This window comes from Mchenga conophoros, linkage group LG13 (assembly GCF_057382185.1).
Source record: "Mchenga conophoros isolate Kocher_MC1m ecotype Shallow Benthic linkage group LG13, M_conophoros_male_GT1.1, whole genome shotgun sequence".
NCBI classification, from domain to species: domain Eukaryota; kingdom Metazoa; phylum Chordata; class Actinopteri; order Cichliformes; family Cichlidae; genus Mchenga; species Mchenga conophoros.
The window spans coordinates 13,026,525-13,048,241 of NC_140538.1; the positions used below are offsets into that span (position 1 = coordinate 13,026,525).

A 21,717-nucleotide genomic window follows, 5' to 3' on the forward strand; every position below is an offset into this window, starting at 1 on the left:
TCGCTGGAAATAACTGGAGTCTGTTTAAAATCATAACGAATACTAGTAAAAACGAGCTGCATCATAGAGAGCACCATGCAGGTAACATGGTATCATGGTATCCGAGGGTATCCAACACACTAAAGAGAATCTCTTTATTAGGTTTAAATGAAGCCGGAGAAAAACATACATGTGTGAACCACAAACCACTCATATGCATGAGATTGTAGTGCTAGTGATTTTGTTTATGGTAATCAAGGGAACAACGAATATTAGCAGCATCCCCACTGATTTATAAAGAGAAGACACAATATCAGAGTTTGGGATTTACTTGAAAAAAAAAAGTTTCACTTTATAAAAAAAGTGTGTTTATAAAAAAATAAAAAAATAAGAGCTTATATAGGCTTTATCTCCCCTAAATCTTGTTCTATCCCCAAAACAAAAGAAAACAACAACAACAACAACAACAACCAGACATTTTTTTAAACATAGGGTGTCTCAGGAAATTTTGACTTTTAATTTAATCCATACATTACATACATACATAGAAGGACAGCAAGGAGATTAATTGCTATAATCATTCTTTTGTAGCATCATAAAGTTATATCATCCATGTTGTTTGTCCCCATTCTTAACCTCAGGTCAGTAACATTGTGAAACCAAGTCACCAATGAATAGTGGGCGTGATGGTGGGAAGCAGAGTAGAATGGGAGAGGAGAGGAAGAAAGGAGAGGTAAAACAGGTTTGCACACTGAATGAACTCAAAATTCTTGAGGATCTTTGATGCTTTTCCCAGAGCTGAGGTCTGCTGCCAAAAGGGGTCTTACTGAAAAGATTTAGGCTCCATAATCCCCTTCTGCCTGAAAAACTAAGTGTAAAAAAGAAAAAGGGAGACAGAATTAATTGTACTTTACAGTCACATTACACTGACATGTTGCTCCAAACCAGTTTCAACTAGATGTAGTGCATGTCACAGACAGAGCTAGGAATTTGAGGTTGTTTGGGGAGTGGATTACAGAGTGGCTATGACACACTTTAAGCACTACTGACTGAAACTAGAATTGATGTTGATGCATTCAAACATTCCCAGGTTCCATATATGGACTATTAATTCCACTGGGTTAAAATCCATCTAAGATCCACCGATCTTAAATTTTAAGCTTTATGTTTTGCAAACTTCAAATAGCAGTAAAGTAAGTTTGGTTTTCAATACTTGTTTGATGCCGCAGTAATAATGAGAGTGAAATTTGCATAAATCTTCACATGATTGTTATATGCTTGAAGCTTTGCAAACATGTTTAATCTTGCAACTTCATGTACAACATCAAAGATAACAGTTCAGCCAACCTGAGATCACAGAGCATATAAATTTATTTGTAAAAACTACTAGAGAAAATCACCTGCGTCTACGCCCAGGTGTTTAGTAATTCCTCAGTTTGGAGGTTGACCTGAATAATTACAGGCCTATTTTCCTCGTCTGTAATCCAAGGTATTTCACACTGCGGATCATTATGTTTGATAAGCTCCATGTGTGTTTTGACTTATAACTTGCTGTTAGACCTTAAATGCCTCGACTAGCATTGCAAAATCAATGCTAAGCCTAAAATAAACAGTTGTGCCTTTTGCGATCCCTAATTGTTGCTCCACACGGTAAAATAACATTTCTTCACCAACTAAATTTGAGACACATGCCATGTAAGGTTTGAAATTAGGATTAAACACAATTTCAGCTGCTTTAAAAAAAAAAAAATCATTTTATACTTCAGCTGTCACTCCAGACATAAAAAATTATTAACACTGAGATCTGTGGATTAACCCCAAACACTGTGTGTGGGCTTGAGCAATCATTTTGTTCTTTACAAGTAATGTCTTGTAATGTATATCCCATATTCAAATATAAAGAAATGTATTTTGAAAATAGTCTCATTGAGACATTATGCTCACATTACTCACCCAAAGCTCATTTAGTATACTCACACGTTCCCGTGAGATTTATGTGTGCTGACTTTAGTTTAATAGCTTGTCTTTTTATCTAACACTTTTATGACACCTGAGATTCAGCGGCCCGCTGTGCCTTTCCGTAAGAGGCTTGGCAGGTGTAAGCACACAGCGCCACCCCGCAGTCTGGATAAATCTTGGGTGGTTTGGCCATCCTAGCTCCATAAAGCTGCAGAGGTTAAAGGCCACTTTAACACCCAGCATTGCCACCCTGAGCTTCCAGTACGGATTCATGCTTGGATTAGTTCAGGTTGCTGGCTTTAGCAGTAAGTGAGAACACCGCACCACAGTAGAAAAACACAGGATCCACTTTAGTTGTGCCAGAACTCTCAGCAAGCCTTCAAATAAAGATATACTTATGTCACTCTTAGGATGAGATGTGTATTTTGATTTTGGTGAGATTAAGCTGAGTGTATGTGCGAACAGGAACAGTTACATGCGGAGACCTAATGGAAGTCTAATGTGTTTTGCAGGCTGTCATCCTTGTCCTGTTCTCTTCCCACGCCAGGTTATTGCACCCACATTACAAAGGTCTACCGTGTTAAATGATCCTGGAATGACTGATTTATGGAAACCACTCCTCCGGTCTCCATCCAGTTGAAACCGGTTAGAACCATGTGTAGTAGGAAATGAAAATCAGACACTGGCGCAGTGGAGTGTCAGCAGATCTATACAAGAGGACATCACATGATGTGGTTGTTGCAACAGATTAACATCTTAGGATAAAAGATCTTTATTTCAATTTGTAGTTAGCAGCATGGCTGGCCACGCAAATTGCTGATCTACCAACCATTTTAATATCAGACTGAAATAGCAGTTAAAATTTGAACATATTTAACAGGTAGATTTAGAAGTTCATTTTTTATCAATTTGATATCATGTTCACAAGTTCAGTCCTCTAAAGATCACTATAAATAATCCCGATAAGCACAGAGTTTAAGAGCATCATATCAGAGGGAGTGTCGTTTTAGCAGAATAGCAAAGTTGTCAGAGGACCACAGCAGTCTTTAGGATTTATTATTCTGCCGTTAAACATAAATAGCCATGTTTATCCACGCATTTCTCTGGGGACATTTCAAGAGTCACCCTCATAGTGACACACTTTAGAGGAAGTTGGGGAATCACCAGTCATTATATCCTCTAGGAACTATAAGTGTACCGTAAATCCACTGTGGGAGACTGAGTAAGTGGCAGCTGACCTGCTGGTGTCTGTAGAGGGGGGAACAATGTCAGCCTTTGCAAACTTTTACAGCAATCTATCATATTCACTGAGCCATTTTTGGTAAGACATTAACCCTTAGCAGTCTTACCTGTGTTGAAGTGTACCTACCTGTGCTCATAAACGCATACTGCCCTATAATGTTAAATGGTGAATATAAAAAATATATAAAAATGTTTCTACTGTTCCAGGTTGTGAGCTTTGTTGGTGCAGTTTATTTAAGGCACAAACATTTTCCATCAACTACTTCAGAGATTTGTCAGACTCTCATAACTACCACAGTGAAACATTCCAGTGAAGTTAAATACACAAAAAGATGATGCATTTTTGAGCCTGTTGAAATGTTTTGTTAAATTAAGCAAGTGCATCAAATCGCAGGTGTGAAAGTGAAAAAGAAAAAAAAAAGAAAAAAGATTGTCTTCCAGGTTTGCTTATCAGTTTTACACCCACAGTTATTACATTACAACGGAGTATCAAACGATATTCATAAAATTCACAATTAAAACAGAAGTTGTCATCTCAAGAGCTTTAATCATACATAGAAATTTAGTTCAACAGTACCATTCATTTAGAATGTTTTCGCAGTATGTATATTTAGTGTAAAGAGCATTGTTTTTTTTTTCTGATGGGAATATCCATAAGGATGACAGAAGCTTTCAGAAATACACCAGAGAGAGAAGATCAGAGAAGAGACTGAGTACATGACTAAGTTGTAACACCTCAGACTATATTTTCAAACACCTCAAAAGGCGACATTTATCTGTGGTTTACGTGTCCATCCTCGTTTATGCTTTTTTTCCTTTTCATTTTAACATAGGAGCAGCAGATCTTTGAATGCTTACACAAACTAAAATACCTGTGCTGCAAGCACCGTTTGATCAATGCCCTATTATAATGGAGAAACTCCTAGCACTCTTCTATGACACCGTTTTGTTGACCTAATCAAAGCCACGTTAAACTTGGGGTTGTGGTGAACTGTTTTACACTGCTTTAATGACAGAGGGTGATCTGGAGTGGAGGACATTACTGCAATCAAGTGTCATATTATAGGCATGAAAATAACTGACCACATCCATCTATTTAGCCATCCAACTCTCTAGCCATACATCCATCCATCGATCGATCGAAACATCCAACCTATCGTAAAACATAACCATGAAACATACTGTATGTGCTGTTTGTGCTATCTTAGAAGCGCCACAACAACAATTCCAACCAGCTAAAGTCCCAAGCAAAGAAAAAAAAAAACATGTACAAGACAAAAGGTGGAACAGATAATTATCCTACAAATCCCAGAAGTGATTATTTTTCAATTATCCATTCCTTTTAAGAGAAGTTAAGTAACGCCACATGAAGATTTGGCAGGCAGATAGCCTCACTGAAGGCGAGTAGCTATCTTGTTTCTTTTCCCTCCAAAACTTTTGAAGCTGCGTCTTTTGTTGAGTTGGTACAGAGTAAGAAACTTCACTTCCAGAGCTGGTAATGATGGAAGCTGCTGCATTAGCATCGTGGCATTCAGTGGGCGCGCTCACGCGCAAAGACAGAGACTGTGTGTGTGGCTTTAAGGCTGGGAGGGAGGCTGCTGCTGCGCTGTTGATGCGTGCTGTGACATGGCTGCCGGGGAGGACATGGATTGGACCATGGGTTGAGCTGGCGGGGGTAGCGGAGGCTGAGCCTGTTGGGCCCCTGAGTGTGTGTTGGGGGAGGGTGGGGGTGTTGGACGTTTGAATTTGTCAGGGCTGGTGCTTCTTCTTGGGGAAGGCCGCTGTTTGACAAAAGGAGAAAGAAACGAATAAACACAGATTGCTTGTAAATCACAACCAGATGACAGAATTCTAAAAATGTCATGCAGAAAATAGAGTTTATGGCAAACAGACATTCGGAGAAATTTTGTTTTATCAATACATTTTTAAAAAGTTTATGCGTTTAATTGTTCCCAGACATAGCCAAGGAGGGTAATTGTGAAAATATCAACTCTTTTTGTGGGACTGTGCTCCCAGAGTTACAAACGACTGCAGGAAAAAGATCATGAATGCCAAGATTACATGTTTCCCCTACTGAGCTGTTCATCAAGACCTGATAACAGCAATTCTAAACTGACAAATGGAATAAACGGAAAAAAAGTAATCTTTTCGAGGTTCTGATTTCCCAGCCAGTCATTTCCCTAAAAATTCTTGTAGGGGCTAAATGGAGACAGTGGTTTGTAACATCCACATAGAAGAACAGAAAGTAAATTCATTTAGGTTATGAAACAGGGAGATTGCTAGGAGAGAGGTATAAATGAGATCCAACAATCAGGAGGAAAGTTTAATAAAAAAAAAAAAAGACGCCCCCTACATACATTTTTAATCCAGGTAATAACTATAACACTGTACCAGCATGGCACAACCCTTCTCAGAGCAGTCTCACTCAGTCTTATGCCTCCCTGCCTGTTCCTCAGAAGGATTTAAGTCTAAACCATCCCATTATGCCAAACTTTAATGCCCGTTGCAATAGTCAGACAGTCTGGGGAGACATCTCAGGCATGTTATTCTGAGGACCAGGGTTACGCAAGTAACCCAAAACTATCATTCCTAGCATTTTACTTCTCACTTTGAAATATGGAGGCTCCCATATTGCCAGAAGAGCTTATCTCCAACAATCTTAAAAAGTTCAAGCGAAGACCAAGAACTGAGTATTACCTGAGCTGCTTTCCAGTTTTTAATCCCATTTTGTAAACTGGAAGTTTATAAAACAGGACAAATGTGAAGGGCAGAGCATAAGCCTGCAAGTGCGTGGATTTTCTTGATTGAAACCTACTTCACACCTGAGTAACAGACCCCATGTGGAATTAGCTTGCAGGTCCACTGGAAAACACAGACCCTGACCTGGACAGGATAAACCAAATGCCTTCATAATCCAGTGTGAGAGCTGTAGGTTTGTAATAACGTACCCTAGAAAATGAAAAGTTGATCACTTCTCCATAAACTCTTAGTTCTGCATAAATTTGTCAAGCATAAACAGGATGCAACATGTGCTGCTGCTGTTCTTCAGATGAAGAAAAAGCCAGTGGAGAAAATACCATCAATACAATGGGCAAGCATGAACTCTGACATGCCCTGGGGCAAACAGTGCATGAATGACTGAAGATGCCTTTTCTCTTTAAGTGATCCGCATCTACTCCATAATAGCCCAATCTTTGTAATGAGCATGCCTGGACAGCAGATCTGCCCAGATGTGATGTAGTGGTCTGTGTTACTAATTAAGGCTAGTCTGGAAGAAGCATATTTGCAAATAGCCTGGATATTCTTTCTGGGAGCAGGGCAGCCTGGGAATCAACTGGTCCCAGCTGTGAATTTCATCTGGCGCCAGTATGTGATTCAGTGTCCACCACACCGAACTATGTCTCCACTGTCTGCCAGCAGTTTTCTGTAGTCAAATAAGCTCAGCGTACTGCATCCCAGTCTCTTGATGGTGAGACTGGCAGACTGCGTGTATTAAACGGGGGCTTCGACTGGGAATGTCCAGCCTAAGGTAGGAAGGGCAGACCTGTTGTGTGCCACTGCTCGAGACTACTCTCCCTCACATCTCCTCTTGTGTGAGGTAGAGTATTATGTATCATCATTAGCTTAAGTCCTAAAAATAAACCACACAAACATGCACAATGCTAACTCCATACTTAATACAACAACTGGTACATAGCGTGTGTGTGTGTGTGTGTGTACGGCAGACAATGTTTACAATCATCGAGGGGATTGTTGATGGCAATTTTGTATCATCATTGTGTTCTCGAGGTCAAATATCACTACTGAATCAACACGGTGGCTGAACTTAATTCGAGTACTTTTTTGTAAACAGACATACAAACCTAACAGTAATCATTCACTTTGTGAGCAGTCTGTCACAATTTACACACCCCAGCTCATTTCCCACTTTAGTTGATAAGGATTATGACATCCGTTTGTTTATGTAACAACTCTATATACACACACATTACTACTATCAGAACAGCGCTGTGTGCACCACACATTATTACCCCAAACCGAATCCACATTTCTTCTTACTTTCACTTTTAAATTATGAAATGATTCTGCTTTAAATAAAACTTCCACAGTATAACTACTATAGCAGTATTATAGTTAATGATATTTTCATCAAAACCAGCCTTGCCAAGGTAATGTCAGGGGAAACACTGGTGAGATATTTATATATTTTATGACTTTGTGATGCTCTTTTGGATAGGAGGCATAATAGAAACAGGTTCAAACCATGCCCCTGGTGTAAAATATTACTAAACATATCTATATCTTATTAATAAATATAAATAGATAAGTCAGTGTTGTTTTAGTTATCAGTGTGCTGAAGAGATGGACACACAGCTAATTGGAACTTAGGACATTTACGAGTTATGCTAAGTAAGTTCTAGTATTGATGCCAACAATACAAACAATGTTTGCAGAAGCCAGTATTCTTTGAGAGTCAAAATCTAGACTCCTCTACTGAGTGAATACTGGTGGACACACACAGTTTTATTCCTCCTACTTATACTCATTTTAAGGACTGTAATATCTGAAAGTCATGACATGGGAGTGTAAACAGGTTAGACCTTTAAATAACCACTGAAAAGTGACAGTTAACGTCATAGTCGTTGTTGCATTAAAGATCCACCATGCTGAAGAGTACTGTATTATCAATAGAGCTAGCCTTGACATTAAAAAATATAGACAGGGCAGTAAATTTAACAAAACAACAGGCAGTACATGTCTCCACGTGGGTGTCCTCATTTAAGGTTCATTTAATGGACGCAGCTCACTGATTAAATATAGTTCAAAGATCATGCTGACTCAGAGCAAACTGCTGCTCTTATGAAGTCACAATTAACACAACTTTTAATCATTAAACTTGTTGATCATTTCTATGTACTTGAACTGGAAAACATCTTTATACCCCCATAAAACTGAAATAATTTTATAATACGAAAGGTTATACACCTATTATTTTTATTGTCAATTGTTTACTCCTTTACAGAGCAACTAGTTTTGAGTTTATTGGTCAGAAATTTTGTTTGATGATTAATTGAGAAACCTGCCGGAAATCTGGTTTAAAAAATAAATAAATATATAAAATAAAACAAAAACGTGTGAATTCTCAATAATTTTCTAAAAGATGATGTGGGTGGTGTCACTTACTGCTACGGCATGAGAGGAGCCTCCGTGGACGTGCAGGGCGGGGGTGTTGTAGTGGGAAATGGCAGCTCTGGACAGTGTAGCTGGAGGAGTGAAGCCAACTGTGTGGGTGCCATATGAGAGACCTGTAAGCAAATGAGACAGCCAGAGGGAGAAAGACATTTTATTAAAAGTTAACATCAATTCTAGACACTTTCATTTTCCTCCTCAATACTCACTCCAAGATTACGTCGATATAAGAGGGAAGTTCTTTGTGGCTGGCAGTGTCCCGGCACAGGATGACTGTTTTATCATTGACCAAATATTTACTTTGATATCATACCTTATTGTATCATAAACTAGTACGCAGACCAGAAATGAATGTTAATTTTTTTCTGCACTATTTTTAGCATTAGGTCTGTGCCTAAAGAGAGTAAGGGTGACTGAAATATGATGGTGCTCTCCCTTTTATTATACTAACAATTATTATTTTATTCTTCTATTTTTTCCTGTACTTTTTATACTTTTGCAAATGGTCATTTATCCAATAATAATCTTTACTAAATTACCTATAGTGCCAAGATCAGTAGGCTAGGAGCGTATCCACCAGTGTTAAATTTGAGAGCAGATTTTGACTTCATTTCAGTTTTCTGACATTTAGTTTAAGTCTCATTTTAGTCGACAAAATAGGATTGTAGTAGACAAAATCTAAATTTGATTAAGTTTAATAAAATAAAGTGTAGGATGAGAATGTTTGTGTTTTTAGCTGCTCCACATGTTCACTAAGAGTCTTATTTTCATTGACATCAAATGTGAAATGTGTCTATACGTCTTGCTCTTTTCTTTCTCCCAAACATTGACATTTTATCACATTTTCAAAACAAACAAAACCAAAAAAAGCTGTACTCTTTCCCAGGGCAGGGCAAATGTGCTTGTCTGACTTTCTAGACCATTTAGCTCTGCTTGGATCTCGTCTCTCCAGAATATTTTCATTTTCAAGGCTTCAATACATGTCATTATGATTTTAGTCTTTATTTATCATCTTTTTTTCATCAGGGGGAAAAAAACAAAAACGAAAGCTCTGCGGACTTCTAGATAGTATTCAGTGTAAACCCCACATCATGGCCTGTCAGGCTCACAGTGAGCAGCAAAGTTCTACCTGAGCACGAAGCTTATATAAAATGCAGTGTGACAATTAAGCTGTAATTGTGTGGTCTTGATTTGACAGAGTACCTACAAGATTTTAAGATAAAAGCTGGAACAAAGATAAAGCTTGCTGTCTGGCAAAAAGTTGTATTAATCGCTATCAAAGGCCGTTTATTGTTGTGTTTTTACCTACCTGGTGATATTGGTCGGCTGGAGCTGGGAGAGGGAGTGTAAGGGATGGGACTGGACACGGTCCTGGCTCGCAGACCCTGTGCAGACATCTCATTGAAGTACCTAAAAGTACGACATATTTTTGTAATGCAAAAAGCAATCCAAGCATATTGTAATGTGTTAAACAGGCAAAAAGTGCTACATCAATGATGACAGTTACTCCTTGAGATGCAATGTGAAAAGCTTCTGTATGGCTACTCAAAGTGGGCTTCTGAAAGTGCTCAATTTGGCTTATTTTGTATGGGAGAAAAACACGATACATTTTCAAGTTCCTAAGGAGAAGATACTGATGTCGACGTCTGAGTGTGATCAAAGGAGCATCCTGTGCATGCAGAAAAAAGCTTTTTCCTAAAATTAACAAAAGTTTTTACTGATAATCAGGAAGATTTAATATAAACTGAGATTTTACTGCCATATGCTGCTTCTTTGAAATGGCCATATACTAAAGCTATTTAGAGCCCTGTTTTCTTCTTCCTCCTCAGCTTTTGTATGCAACAACTAACATTCAGAGGTACTGGAAGCACATCAGTTATTACAATTTTGTGTTTTCAAATTAGATTTTATTTTTTATTTAGTTCTGACCCTTATTTTTCATTTGGTTTAGTTTCTCTAGGTTTGCTCATTTCAGTTTAGCTTTTAATTTTTTGAAAATGTATATTTTTTATTAGTTTCAGAGTGAGTTTGAATCTTTTAAAGTATTACCTCGTGTAGGGCATATGCAAGGATATTTGCTCTATAAATATTTTTTAAGTTATAATTATTTTCTCTCTTTTTTTTGTTTTGTTTTTAGTTACACTTTAATAACATTAAAGTGTAACTAACTTTAAAAAAAAGTTAGCTGTGTGATCCTTGCACTCCGACTTGAAAGATGAGTGACACCCATGCATCTGATACAGAGGCCTGAACCAGGTACACAACAATAAAGAAACTTGAACTGGATAGTGTTTTACATACATTTGTTTTTCTTAAACATTACAATTTCTAGTTCTGGGAAAATGGTGGGGGTTTGTTTTACACCATCTTGCCACTGCGGAAGGAGACAAAATGCAGAAAGTTGATTTAATGTTGTAAACAACTTTGTCTTTCAACATGCTACTAAACTGATTTAACTGAAAGCATTAAACCAGTGGAATCTGTATTTGGTTATGTTTAATCATACACAATGAGCCAATTTGATCAGCAATAGTAGGAAGAGTTGGTATGTTTAAAAAACAAAAATCTGGTGGATGACCCCATACTCAGTGAAGTGCAACAGTGTTTGTTTTGTTTTAGTAAACATAAACCTTGAAGCCACCCCAAACTACTTGGTCTTGTTTTCACTTCTGAATAAAAAGAAGGACCATGTGGTACAACTTGTGTCTGAGGGTTAATTGGTCCCAGGAGTAGAAAGGATTGCACAAAGTTCAAATGGACCATTCACTCACAAACAGAAGGAAGTCTGTAAGGACCATTTAAGCCAAAATTTGGTTTCTTTTAAGTTTCATCAAGAAAGCGCAGGTCTTTCCAAACCAAACAAAGCTACTGCTAATTATTTTGACTTTTCTACATGTATCAGAAGTAAACGTGGCAGCGATAGCATGACCTGAATCTGCAGGTCAATGTTAAACATTCATTAGGAAAAAAAAAGAAGCATTTTTTTACAATTAAGATGAAACACCAAGGAATGCGGAACTGATTTAAGCTCTGTGTTTTTTGTGTCTGACAGCCAGCCAAAAAGTTACCAGACACCATGTTGTCACCTTGCTTTATCACAAGCAGGCCTTTTTAACAGCAACAATGACTGCCTACTGGAAGACCAATTGTTGTGTGCCGTTGTGGCAAACACGCCTTTTGTCATTTGCATTTGCCCTACTTTTGTGCCCTCATCTTTTGATTCTCACAGGTCCCTTTATCCAGCTGGCTATGTCAGCAGTATAAATGCCCAGTGAAGCCAAATGCCTCTAAGAAACATCGAGCTCCAGTGTATAGTTCAATCCATTTAACTCTTTTCCCATTTTCTCTTTATTTGCTGGTATGTATGACTTTGTGTATTATTGTGAACTTTTTGATCATCTTTCTATGTTTGTTGCACCTACCTCTCATCATCCATCTCCAGACTGGATTCACTCTCCGACAGTTGTCTACACAGGGCCTCCCTGCGCTCCATTTCTCTCTGAAGCTTTCTCTGCAGCCGGATGTTCTCCTCCCTCATGTGTCGCTCCTCCTCTATATACTGGGCACGTTTCTCTGTATCTGAAAGTGAACATTGGGATTTAAACTTGACAGAATCGCACTATTACTATACAATAACACAAATTACACCTGCACTACTCCTAGCATAACATAATACCCTCTCTTTAAGAGCTGTGAATGTAACCTGGTTTTCTTGTGTAATACATTGTTGTCATTTTAGGAAAAAAGTGAAAGTAGGTCCAAAACAATCTCAACTAAGAGTAATGCAAGCAACAAGCTTCAGTATTTCTGGTGTCTTGTCACTTGGCTTAGCTTTGGGAGCACGTGTTTAAGGCTGGTCTGACATCCCCACCTAGTGGCAAAATCAAACCATAGCCACAATAATGATCAATCTTTATCACTTCTTGCTTTCTGAAAAACAAAAAAAAAAAAAAATATGGAAAACCTGGGCTTTCAGTCTCATTGCTACAGGTGTATAGAAATCAAATGTCTAACTGTAAGTGGTGTTATAATAAAGCGGAAGTGTTTAAGAACCACAGCGACTCGGGCTCAAAGCGGCAGACCAAGTAAAGTTGTACAATGTCACCAAATACTGAAGCACACAGAACCTAAAGGCTCCCAAAGCTCTGCTGACTCAACAGCAGAGGTCCAAACCTCCTCTGGCATTAACTAGAGCTGGGCGATAGAACGATAACAATATGTATTGCGAAATAACTTTTTCTCGATAGAAAAATGACACTATTGCGATAGACCTCATCTCTCTCTCTCTCTCTCTCTCTCTCTTCCTCTTATAAAAAAAAAACAAAAAAAAATGAATAGCCAATAAGAAAAGCGGCGCAGAGCCGAACCAATCACAGCCGCAGCGTCACGTCACGTGACTTGTTACGTACAGCTCAAGTGCCAAGGCACACATGTGTATTTGTTTGGGAAGCATCCAGCCGCCGTGCCGGCCGGGTAATGGAGGAAATGAGCGTGCCGACTAGAGAAAAATCAACCGAGAGCTTGGGTGACCAGGTTACCGAAGAGAACACAGATGACGGTTGCAATGCCGGAGAGATTGTCGAAAGGAAAGGCCAGAGAAGTTCTGTAGTGTGGAGGTATTTCGGCTATCTGAAGTCTGACAAAAAAAACAGAGTAACGCGCACTGTAAATTGTGCCGAAAGCATGTTCCCACAAAGTCTGGAAATACAGCAAACCTTTTTTATCACCTGAAGCAGTGCCACCCACTAGGAGCACGCTCAATCTCTGACTGAAAGCGCTAATTCGTCATCAAAAACAACCAGGGGAATCCCTGTGAAGCAGCAACAGTCAATTGAGTCGGCTTTCTCCAGCGTCAAAAAAGCTAAGAGACATAGCAACATAACGAATGCCATAGCTTACTGTCTTGCTAAAGACATGCTACCAATAAACACGGTCAACAATGAAGGATTCAAGCAGCTAATTAAGGTAATGGAACCTCGTTACCAACTCCCTGGACATAAACATGTCTCTCAGACAGCGCTTCCAAAGCAATATTATATAAGTTAGTCAATTTTGTCTCTTCTTCTGTAAAATAAACTAAGATTTATTTTTAGAATTAATATTTTGTTTCTAAGTGGAACTGACAATTTAGTAGTCTGTTTTGTTTGTTCTACTTTGAAACTTAAACGCTTTAGCAGCTACCTTTTGTGTAGTTTGTAATATTTGCCTTTATTTATCTGAAACTGGAGCCTCATTTTATGTACATCTGCCCTGTTGAACTTATTATGGGAAATAAATATTTAAATCAAAACAAGCTGCTGATTATTTCACATTTTACTTGTGAGCAACGGCACATTTAAATCTTACAAATATAGTTATTTGGCTTATATCGTGATATATATCGTTATCGCCTGAAATGAAAAAAAACATATCGTGATATGAAAAAAATCTTATATCGCATGTAGTGTTGGTACTTTTTAAATAAGCCGTAAAACAAGCTGTTATCAATGTCTGCAACCAAATGCAGTGCTCTAGTATTACTCCACATCCTAGGAAAAAAAAAAATAAATCAAATGCTCTAATGCCCAAGGCTGCCTCTATTAAACCACCAGATCACTCCAGCCACAAGCAGTTATGTATAAAGAAGAAAATAACAATCCACAAGATCATTTTGTGTGAGACAAGATCCGAAGTCTGGTTGCATTTTTACATGCATCATTTGGATTGTGATTAACTGCTCACAGTTTTCCTACTGCTCCCCTATTAGGGCTGGGCTATATCATACCGTTCACAGTAATACCGGTGTAATGTTGGGCAACAATAAGAAAATGAAATATCGCGATAGAATATGGGTAAAACGCGCATGCGCAGTGCCTTTGTTTACATACGCACGTGGCGGCGACGCAGAATGAGAAGAGCGAAAGTGGATCGTTGAATGAAACGGATGAACCAGAATTGTTTTGTAAAAATACTGCAACTTCTGTGGTGTGGAACTGGTTTGGCTTTCGTCCGTCAGATACACAACAAAGCACTATTTTTGGTAGCGCATGCTAGCGGGCCGTCGTTATTACCATGTGTTTTGGAAAATACGGCACACTTAAAATCAATCCTTTGATTTTTCTGAAAATCGACAGTGCCCCTTATAATCCCGTGTGCCTTATGTATGAATTCTGGTTGTGTTTACTGACCTGGAAACGATTTTATGTGGTACACAGTGCTCGAAAATCTGTCAAATGTTTCAGTACGACTTTGCTAAACTACGAAGCCGCACTGCTTGATGGATTGTCGGAGCATTACGGCTATCGTAGACAGGAGCCTCGCGGAGTGATACGTACTGTGCTTCAACATAATATTACCGTATTGTGTGTGTATAACCTCTTTTTAAGTTTTGTGGATATTATACATGGTTATGCTGAGGATATGTCGGCCAATTTCCACTGGAAATGCCTTTTGGTTAAACTGTCAGCAAGGAATTTGCATTTGTTAATTTTTTATATAACTTTAATGCACATAAAAAAGCTGCTTGTTTAAGTGAAAATACATTGATGGCTTTTTGCACTAATAAAGTTGAGGAGTTGTAAAGTATTTTGTCTAGTGCCAATTATATCGTCAGTTATATCGTTATTGCAAATTTTCAAATGTATATCGTGATAAATATTTTTGGTCATATCGCCCTGCTCTACTCCCTATAATTATAAACTAAGTGATAATGACGATATCACGAGTCAGCAGTTAGTCATGGAATTCGACAGGGTTCTGTGATGGGACCAATACTTTTCACAGTATACATACAGACAAAAACCCTCTCTAAATTTGAGCGAGATCCAAAACCTTCCTCTTTGATAAAGCTTTCCGTGAAGGCTGGGTCAGATCACCGTGAACCATAACCAAGTAATCCAGTGATCATATTTTTTGGGTGTGACCGGAACACTAACTCTATGGCTTCAAAATGTGGCATCTGGAAAACATCCATCCATTAAACATGTTCATGGTAATATTCTGACAGGTTGTCAGTCACCAATATTTTCTTTTTCTTTTAATAAAAGGAAGGGCACATGTAAGCACTTGTAACACTGCTTCCTTTTGGGGCAAAATAACGAGAGTCAACTAGATTAAGAACAGAGTTCAGGTTAACCATTTCAAAAGAAGGAATCGATTATGGATTACAACCTTTCTTAGTGTCTTGCATTTCGTTGCCCTGTACCTATGACATGTGCAATGACAATAAAGTTGAATTTTTTTTTTTGTTTTCTAACAGTGTACAGCTCCATTCCTTTCTTTTTCTGCTTTCCATCCAGTGTAATATGACCAGTAAATAATGATGTAACATGACTGTATATTGCATTAGAACATATCTACAGAAATATGAGTATGGAGGCACCAGGCTAGAGAGGATCCTGTTTTTTCCAAGTGAACACGCACAAGCACTTATCCGAGAATCAATTTTACCAACCACTTCCTTAATCAACACTTGAGGGCATCTCTCCCTTCAGACTGACTTTCCTTCTGATCATGTGACAAGTTGAGTGGCCACTTACGCTGCAGCTCAGTGGTGCGCAAGCTCTTCTTAAGCCTCTCCACCTCATTCTTCAGGAAGCGGATATGCCGCATCATGTTCTCTGGTGAGTCGATTTCCATGGAAACATCTCTTGGAGATGGTGGAGCCGACACAGGCTGGTCCAGCTTCTCCTGAAGGATTCTAGTTTGGAAAATTGGAAAAACAAAACAAAACACAGGATTATTATTATTATTCAAAATGTTCTATTTATTATTATTTGTATTAAAAAAAAAACGAAATTAGATGTATAACCTTTAAGTTAATTTTGCATAAATGCCCAATTACATATATAAACAGATAATTAATAGTTCAGCTTACTGTTATTTTTCATAAAACTGCAATTTAAAAGAAAGGTTACTTATTGCTGTTTATTTGATTTTAATGTTTAAGTTAAAATTAATAAACTAATTACTTTTTTGTGTTACACAGACAAGCAATGAATATAAAAGGTACACTGGCACATTTTTATGCTAACTATAAAATAAAACAATGCAAACAAATATATTTCTTTCATATAACAAGTACTTAACCCATTAGTAAATGTATAAATTAATTTAGTCAAAAATGAAAAGTAAAAGTCTTTTTCCCTCCATTTAATACTATCATTTCAGTTTGTAGTTGGCCTTTTCTTTTTAAAGATATTGGGCTAAAACCATCAAGTTCATGGCATATTTAGCGTACCTTACCATTTTGGCAGTTTTTCCAAAAGAAAAGTCTTGAAATTTTTTAAAAACAAACAATTGGAAAAAGAAACACGCAACTGTTATGACTTAGTGACATTTCACCCACACGTTTATGCTCACTGGTCGGTTAACTCAATCATCATTGTATGTAAACAACGTTTCTCGTGATTCTACATTTGTTTCTGTTCATGCTGGAAATGGAAAATAAACTTGCTTGTGTCGCTCTCTCTCTTGACACTCTCCTCTCACCAACAGCAGAAGAGCAAGAGAAGAGCTGTGTGCTTTTAAAAAAAAGAAAAGTGTCATGTGCTACAAGGCACTTTCTGGAAAAGAGTTGCAACTAAGTTGGCAACAATAAAGTAAACTGAAGCATTCGTTTACTGTCAGGAAAGAGCAAAGGAAACTCATCTGCCCGCTGAATAGAAGACCATATAAAGAAATCCAAGATAAGCCGATGTTAGCTTGTCATAAAAGATGAAAAACTTTGGAAGCTTCTTTTGGAAGTATTCAGCTGAGTCAGTTTTAAAATGTTTACCTCATCATTTTGAACTTTGGCCACAATTAATCTAATCATTATGTATATGGCCAAAGAAAAAGCAGCACAGTATGTCTCATCACCTTTTCTCAGCCTCCAGTTTGTCCATTCGCTTCCACAGTCGGTTGACCAAAGCTTCTTGTTCCTGCTCTAATGTGTTCTCAAGGTCGATCTTCTCCCGCCTCAACTGAAAAACGAAAGAAAGCAGAGTGTGGCAGAAAGAGAAACCTTGAAGTTGAAATGCATTCACAAGCATTCAGGATTGTGTACAAAAACACTGTATCGCAAATCCAAGATCTCAGTTCAGAGTTTGTATTCTAAAACTTAGAAGCATATGGCATTATGACATATCATAATGATTTTTTAAAGTAGTTTAAGAACATAAATATTTGTATTTTATTGCTAAGATTGGTGTCTTTAAGAAGCTGAGGCAGATTTTAAGGTGAAATAACTTTTGGTTCTATTTGTATCTGGCCAAGATGCACAGTGGCATCGCACTGCATCAATCTGACACGTTAATAAGCGAGTACCAACAACGAATGCCTGCACATCTCCTGTCAGGGCATGGAGACATTATGCGGTGGCTTCAGCAGGTTTGACCCAGCCACAGACCAAAATGTTCTTTCCACTTAAAATTCAGTGGGAAGAAAAACGACGTTGAGATTTTTTGCATCTCACTCTACCATGGCGACTGAACAAATGGAAGTTTAAGGATAGGCTGCACTGCACTGGATGAGCAATTCTTTCCCATTTTACCATAATAAGCATACCTGTTCCAGGGTTAGCTGCTTTGAAATGGTTTCGTTCTCCATTTTCTTGATCTTTTTCATGAGCTTGTTAACCTGGAACTCCTGCTCCTGCTCCAAATGCTGCTCCAACTCAGCCTTCTCATGCTGGAGCTAAAATTTAAAAGGAGAGAGCAGTGCATTGACAGATGAAGAGAAGAAACAGATGAGTAAAAAGGGAGCGGAGAAAAACAAACTCACAATGAGACATGTAAAAGCTGTTTGATGACCACAGAGATGACCACGGCTTATACAATGAAATAATAATAAAAGACAGCGTCATTAGACAATTCCACTGGTTTCAGGGTAAACTCCCCAGAAGAACAGACAATATAAAATAATGTTTTGGCAACCCAAGTAATCACTTTTGGCAGTTCACCAGCATGAAAAAGGGTGCGGCTCAGTGCTGATTCAAAATGGGACAGCTCTGTGATGAATTATATAACTGATTACTCATTATGGGGAAAGAGATGCAAATTCACTTAAAGGAAAAAAATGGAGAGGGAAATATAACCATTTCCATCATGCTGTTGAGAAAAATAACTAGAAAACCTCAAAACATCAGTCTGTTTAAACTTACAATGACTCCATTCATGGAGAGTCGAGTGCTCTGCAGTATCCTGGATGCAAAACCAGGTTACCAAGTTGTGCCCCACCCAAAGTGCAGGCATTTTTTCCTAATTAAAACTAACCATTTTGTTTTAATAAGGTGCCTTGCTTCAGTTAACACTAGAAACTATTTTATTAAAGCAATCCAACCCTTTATACTGTGTGAACATTATAAACAGACTCAAGAATAAATGCCAGACTATGAAGTCCTTGGAGAGAGATTATATTCTACTAGGCTCTTCTGTAAGCAGAGGCTCTTTCTGACTGGCACCAGAACAAAGGCAATGTTGGATGGGACTCTGTTTAGTATCATGTGCACTAATAATAAGTATTAGAGGAAAATAGAGAGTTTCATCGGCTTCCTTTAAAATAGGTAATGTTGTTTTCAGTACCATCAACAAAAATGAAGAGGGTGGGATATTAGGAGTATGCAGCCCAGTACACCTTTAAGGTCTCAATTTTACATTATCAGGGGTGTTTTTTGGTGTATTTACAAGATAATAGATAATATTCAGCACAGCCTATTGTCATGTGAATGTTTAATATACAAGGCACAAGTTTAAAATCAGGGCTGGGGTGCTTGTGTTGTTGGGTTATTCAAATACAGACAATGCAGCTAAAAAGTGGAGCAAAACTAATGGCTGGGAAAACCCAAATAAAACAAAATTTGTCCCAAAAATGCTTCTGCGTAGAGTCATTTGCATGCTCAGTATTATAAGTTTTGATATTCAGTTGATTTTTCCATCTGTCGCCCCAATTTTTAAGCAACTAATCTACCGACATAAGTAGATACAAGTCTGTTGCATGTTAAATTCTAAGATAGGAATATAAAAAAAGCCCAAATAAGTAGATCTGTATGACCTTAAGCGGGTTTTGCTAAGACATTTGCATGCATCTCTTTCACAGCCCTACTTCTTTAGATATCAACAAACCATTAGTCACCCTACAGCTATCTATTCAAAATATGAGAGCGAGTGCTATATGCTCTGTAGTTGGGAAAATACGATGTGGAAAACAGACTGAACCAAATAACCGACAACAGGAGGAGAGTAATTTGAGAGTCATTTAGACGTGCTAGCAGCTGCAGTGAAGTCATCTTGAGCTTTTCCAGGCTTCAGGCAAGTAGAATTGCAGTTGATGATAATGCACTAGCTGCTGTGTGCATAGACAAGCACCCCGCACATCGTGAACAAGAGCAACAATACTTAAGAAATTTGCATAACACAGCATGAAGAAACGATATACCACACTGACGTTTGTGATCAGTAAGATAACAGGGGAAAACTTTAAACTAATGTTACACTATTCTCCACTCTGTGTGGCGTAAAGAACTCCAAAATGTGCGTTAAAAGTGTGCACCTCCCCATCCAATCTTGTTTCTATCACTCACTTGCATGAGTTTCCTTGACAGTTCATTGGTGAGGAATTCTTCCTCCTTCTCATAGTTGACTGCCAAAGTTTCCTTCTCCTTCTGAAGAGCCTGGATTTTCTTGAACAAGGTGTTACTGATAAATTCTTCCTCCTGTTCGGCTCTCGCTTGCTGTGGGACAGAAAACACAAAAAGACACAGCGACAGAAGAGATATCAGTGACATAAACTCTTGCTTCTGGCACATCACACTGTTTTCACCTTTATCCTGATTAAACTATAACTTACTGACAGTGAGGGGAAACATGCACCAATCAACTAAAGACTGCTGCAGTGATGCTTGCCAGCCAAAGAGGAAGCATAATTCTTTCAAATGACTCAAGAGATATTGCAGCAATGGGTGACTGAGAGAAACATGGGCTGGGGGGGCGGATAAAGAAATGTGTTGGGACAGCTAGCATTACACTGCTTGTGATACATGCGTCCTTGCCACTCTCAAATTCACCCATCCCTTATCTCTCCTGACCTCAAAAATAAATTCTGCTTCGTTGGCCGTTATGAAAAACAGCGCGGATTATAAAAGCCAAACAGCTAGTTAAGCTTCACAAATTTACACAGAGGGTGGACAGTGTGAAAGTGTGGTTGGGTTTGCAGACATTTAGAGCGTGGCATTTAGCTAGCTCGCTAAGTTTGGCCTACATATTTCCCCATCTATCAAGCAGATCGGTTACACATTTTTATGAAGCTAGGACTGATTAACCGAGCATGAAGAAATATGACGCATCAGTCGGTGCCAAGGCTTCTGGTGGGCTATTTATTTTCACTCAGTTACCATATCCATGTTGGCCATAGCGTGGTGACAATGCCGAGCAGTGAGTAATCAGCTGACCACACATCTACAATCAATCTGTTAACTCGCATCGTGAGGTGCCCACCCAATTTTTTGACGTTTTTTTCTGGTTGACGTTAGCAGTTCATCTAACGTTAGCCACGATTAGCAACACAAAATAACACAAAGCAAAGTAGCAAGATATCGCAGCTCGACCATCTAGCAGACGTTGTCCCGCTGGCTAAATTAGCAGGTAGCTAATGTTAATAGGGCTAACATAACAGCAAAGAATTAGGGCCGAATTCAGGTAACATTTCCACGTAGCACTCATTCAGCTTTTATCAAACAACACTCGCTAGCGCTAACTTACTCTGTCAAATGCAAAACAGCAAACGGGGTGGGGATAGCATCTCGCTAGTTAGCTAGCTAACATTACTCACAATGGTGACGCTAGCTTTGCGGAGGTCCCGATTCTCCTCCTGCAGGGCTTTGCACTTGAGTTTAAATGTTTCCAGCTCAATTTTAAGAACTTTATTCTCCTGCTGTAACGAGGCCAGTCGGTTGGTCAGTTCCTCCAAACGAAACTGTGAAATGACTATGCTCGGTTTCCCCGAATTTGAAGCGGAGGACGACATCGGGGTGGCGGAGCTGCTCCCCGCTCCATCGGTGTCGCTCTCGCTTGCGCTGTCCGCCATGGCTGTGCGACGGTGTGTGTGGTGGAGAAGAGAAGACGACGGCAGCTGCAGCGTTTGAGGAGCGCAGACAGCAGAATGGTACACTGCGTGACCTTGCACCCGCCTAACGGTATAGCACCCCCAGCAGGATGTCTCCAGTACTACCTAATACACCCATAACATGAAATGCATCTTTGGAAACCCAATCCGAGACAGGATTGCCAGCAAAATGGGAAACTTAAGACACAACACCGCACCCTAAACCACGTTTTATGCCTAACACGACAACATCCTTCAAGTAAACACTGTATAACCCTACTTATACAG

General features: G+C 38.8%; 1 protein-coding gene across 1 annotated transcript; it reads right to left on the reverse strand.

The window, feature by feature from the left end:
- Nucleotides 1-3,707: 3,707 nt before the first annotated feature.
- Nucleotides 3,708-21,510, reverse strand: LOC146560927 (coiled-coil domain-containing protein 6-like). The gene is made up of 9 exons (XM_085296525.1): nucleotides 21,157-21,510; nucleotides 19,910-20,059; nucleotides 17,896-18,024; nucleotides 17,209-17,312; nucleotides 15,888-16,048; nucleotides 11,793-11,949; nucleotides 9,680-9,780; nucleotides 8,365-8,486; nucleotides 3,708-4,961 (listed from the first exon to the last, which is right to left on the reverse strand). The coding sequence occupies exons 1-9, from the start codon at nucleotides 21,409-21,411 to the stop codon at nucleotides 4,758-4,760; spliced, it is 1,383 nt and encodes a 460-aa protein (XP_085152651.1). The 5' UTR covers nucleotides 21,412-21,510; the 3' UTR covers nucleotides 3,708-4,757.
- Nucleotides 21,511-21,717: the final 207 nt, after the last annotated feature.

Excerpts from the sequence above, each read along its gene's own strand:
- LOC146560927 (XM_085296525.1), bottom strand. The coding sequence starts at position 21,411 with ATGGCGGACAGCGCAAGCGAGAGCGACACCGATGGAGCGGGGAGCAGC. Across the intron at positions 20,060-21,156 it reads GCAAAGCTAGCGTCACCATT|CAAGCGAGAGCCGAACAGGA; the intron begins GTGAGTAATGTT and ends TCTGTCCCACAG. Across the intron at positions 4,962-8,364 it reads GCTCCTCTCATGCCGTAGCA|CGGCCTTCCCCAAGAAGAAG; the intron begins GTAAGTGACACC and ends TTTGTCAAACAG.